General features: G+C 61.8%; 1 protein-coding gene across 13 annotated transcripts in view; it reads right to left on the reverse strand.

Moving 5' to 3' along the window:
* ARNT2 (aryl hydrocarbon receptor nuclear translocator 2) overlaps window positions 1-3,810 on the reverse strand; it is a 99,148-nt gene that overhangs the window by 47,773 nt on the left and 47,565 nt on the right. Inside the window, exons 7-8 of one of the 13 annotated variants that reach the window (XM_015593840.2) lie at window positions 3,624-3,726; window positions 1-55 (exon numbers count right to left, since the gene is read on the reverse strand). The exons of the other annotated variants lie outside the window; for them this stretch is intronic. Of the exons in view, the coding sequence (XP_015449326.1) occupies window positions 1-55; window positions 3,624-3,726 (158 nt within the window). The remainder of the gene's footprint in view (window positions 56-3,623; window positions 3,727-3,810) is intronic. 13 annotated transcript variants of the gene reach the window in all.

A 3,810-nucleotide genomic window follows, 5' to 3' on the forward strand; every position in this document is an offset into this window, starting at 1 on the left:
CCTCATGGTGCTGATCCTGTTCAGGGGCACGTGGTCCAGCGGGGCGCTCCCACACCTAGGGTCAGGCACGCACGTTATGGGGAGCGCACTCGGAGTCAAGGTCAAGGCTGCCCCACGTCTGCGGCTTGCACGGCCACCTGGGGAGCCCGTCAAGGGGAGCACGTGGAGGGGGGAGCCCACACGGGGAGCCGGAGGGAGGGCCTCCTCCTAAAGTGTAGGCGTGGAGCAGGCCTTGAATCTGGATTGTCACTGAAAAGAGGACAGCGGGACCCGCTATGCAAGGCCCCCCGGGCTGGCGTCAGGGCCCAGCCAGAGCCGGAGACCTAGGGAAGGGCCAGATCGCGGCCAAGCCTGGGCCTGCAGGTCTCCTCGGTCAGGGCCCAGCCAGACGCTGGAGACCCAGGGAGGCCAGGAGATCGCGGCCAAGCCTGGGCCTGCAGGTCTCCTCGGTGTCACCGGGTGCTCTTGGGAAGCAGGGACGGGGTGGCGACAGCTACAGGGTCCTGAGCAGACCCATCGGCGCAAACAGACGTCGCCCGTTGATGGGGAGAAGCACCTCCTGGCGGTGGGCACGGAACCCGGTCTTTCTGGGGATCCTTCTCCTGGACCCGGGGGACGTGAGGCGTCCCACCGCCCACTCTGGAAGAACCCTTTCTGCTCCCTTCTCGATGACCCGCTCAGCGTCCCAGGCTCTGACCGCTGCGTGGCTGCCCATCTTCACACGCCTGCCCACTTCCCAACTATGTGACAAGTAACACCCGGCACGTCTTAATCCTCCGCACAGCAGATCCGAGCCCAATGATGCTCTGAGACCTGGGACCACTGCCAGCGACTAGCATGGTTTTCACGGCAGGGGTCATCCGTGACAGCACCGCCCAGGACGCTGGCGCGGCCCCCGGCCCTCTGGCAGGCTGTGCCCAGCGTCCTGCTGATACTAAGCTGCTTTATTTGGAAGAAAAGGTCATGCTCTCGGCAGATGGTGGAGCTGCTCACGCACAGGTGCATCCAGGTAGGGTGGGCCTGGCTGCGAAAAGCAACTTGGAGCATGTAGCTTGTCTCCGGGAGGGGTGCGGGGCCAGGGAGGGGACCGCCTGAATGCCACGCAGGGCAGTGGCGACGGCTTCACTCACAGAGCCGTGTGCCCTGACGTTGCCCGTAAACCTGTCCGTGAGGGCAGCGCTGTGCGGGGCAGGGGAGGACCCTCTGTGTGCTCTGCCACCCTCCCCTGCCCGAAGGCCTGAGGCGGCCCTGCTGTGCTGGACCACGCTAGGCGGTGGCATTTGGTCCAAACTGGACACAGTACGCGTTAATCCTGCTTCCCTGCTCACCCCCGCCAGCTGAACAGAGGGCGGGCCGTCTGTGCAGACTCAGCCTAAGTCCAGGGGGTCCGGGCAGAGGTCACGTCCCCTGCCAGGCCAGGGCCATTGGAGGCAGGTGGGGAGGGGATGCCATCCACGCCCTCCCGGTACCCAGCTCAGGAGAGAGGACAGCCATGCTCGAATCCTCTGCAGGCTCCGGGGGCCAAGCCAGAGGTCAGAGAGGCAGGTCTCGCCTCCCCACAGGCGACCCTGCTCACCTGAGATGGGTGAAGCAGCCCCTGGAAAGCAGATTTTAGTGAAGAAGCACACTGGCTTCAAAAGACGACTTCGAACTAGAGAAAACGTGTGCTTATTTTAGAGCATCCACCGTCTGGAGTTCCTAGGACCCAACGGATGCTCGAGAGGCAGGTCACAGTTGTAGCAGCAACAGCCGGAGGGGGTGACATGAGCGAGGAGCCTGGGCCTGAGACCAGGTCACCAGCCCCGTCAGGAAGCTGGGTGGGAAGGGGAGACGCTTGGGGAGGGCAGGACACACCTCCGTGATGGGGGCGTGCCGGGGCTCAGAAACCTCTGTCTACACTCGCTTCCCAAGTGCGGTCACACGGACTCCGGGCTGCAGACACGATCTCGCCGGGGTCTGTCCCCACGCCCGTGTCTTCAGCTCCAGGCCCCTCCCTGAGTCCCAGAATTATGGTGCCACCCTCCACGCACCTCTCCGTCCAGAGGTCTGACAGGCCCCCTCCTGCCCGAACCGGCTCCCCCAGCTTTCGTCCCTATCCTAGTAAGTGGGGACTTCGTTCCTCCAGTTAGGCAGGCAAATATTCTAGATCTATCTTTGAATTCTTTCGCTATTTAAAGTATATTCGAAATCTGAGCTATTTTTTTAACCACAATCACTATTATGTGATGTTTCTCCCCTGAACAATCACAAGGGCTTCCTCACGTCCACCCCTGTTCTTCTGCCCGTTTATGCTCCAGAGCGATTTAAACGTGATTCGGAACATGTCAGGCTCACGATCAGAGCCCAGTGGCCGCTCACCTCATTCAGGTAAGAGCGGAAGTCTCAGGGGGCTGATGGGAGCAGACACCCACTGGCCTTCGACCTTACCAATCACCCCTCCGCCCCCACTGCACCCCGCTCGCCCCGCTCGAGACGGTAACCTCGCTGTTCCCTGAGCCGAGACCACCTCTGCGGGGCCCCTGCACCTGCCCTTCCTTCCACCTGGGCTCCGCCTTCCCCAGACACTCGCCTGCTCCTTGCTCACTTCCCCCAGGTCTCTACGCAAAGGCCGCCTTTGCCTCTCCTCCCTCCGGAGTGTAAGCCAACCACGCTACCGCCTCCTGCTCCCTCGGACACCTGCCTTCCCTCCCTCCACGGCACTCGCCACCGCCTGACGTTCTGTGTGTGGACCTGGCCCTTCCTGTCGTGCCATCAGCGAGGTCAGGGATTCTGTTTGCTCTACTCAAGGCGGAAGCCCCAGAGCCCTGCACAGCACTTGGCACAGGCGGATGCTCAACACATATCTGCTGGATAACTGAATGGACGAGTAAATAAACGAAAGGCAAGCAACGCCTCATGCTACTGCCTCGGATTCTACACGCGGGACGGATGGACCCCGAGCTGTGCCTCCTGCCTCCCCGCTGCCCCCCACACTGGGCCATAGGGCTGAGAGGGTCGGGGCGTCGGCTCTGGATCTGAGGATCCGAGAGGCTAGTTCTTTCTTCTTCGGGGACAGAGTGATCCCTTGATTACCTCAAAGTTCAGTCACTCTTGAGTTTCTGCAACGACTGGAGACTGAGTATGTGCACGACACTCTGTGATGTCGTAAGAGGCTCGAAGAGGTAAAAATCGAAACTCTCCTCCTCAGGGCAACTATAATTTACCTATAAAACTAAGGCGTTTACACTTAACATACCAATCAAGGACGTAATTATTAAAGACTAAAGACGTATGAGCTGGCACCAGGAACTACAGGAGTAAGGAGGGAATCCCCAGGTCTTAGATAAAGTACGTTGAGAAATGTGGATCCTGCAGAGACGGGGTGAAGCGAGGAGATGGCTGTGCCACAGAGGATGAGGGGGAGCCAGGACAGGGACAGGCAGAAAGGACAGGACACCAGACACGCTGGGCCGCGAGCGAGAGGCGGAGGCTCTTCCAAGACAGACGGAGCGGTCTGCAGGTTCACACGCCTCGGTCGGGAGGACGGAGCCATGGGGCTGGCCTCGCCTGGGCACGCGAGACCCCGCAGAGCCCGCACGCGGCGGGGGGAGGGCGCGGCACGCAGAGCCGCCCGGCCGACTGACCTCATCCTGCAGATGAAGGACCGGCGCGAGCCCATGCACATCCTCATGGACGACTGCTGCCCCTCTTTCTTCACCGTCCCCGTCTTCAGGTCCAAGATCCGGCCTGGGGAGAGCGGGACACGGGCGTGAGAGGGGAGAGCGGGGCGCGGGCATGAGAGGGGAGAGCGGGGCGCGGGCGTGAGAGGGG

Source organism: Pteropus alecto, unplaced genomic scaffold (assembly GCF_000325575.1).
Source record: "Pteropus alecto unplaced genomic scaffold, ASM32557v1 scaffold60, whole genome shotgun sequence".
NCBI lineage: Eukaryota > Metazoa > Chordata > Mammalia > Chiroptera > Pteropodidae > Pteropus > Pteropus alecto.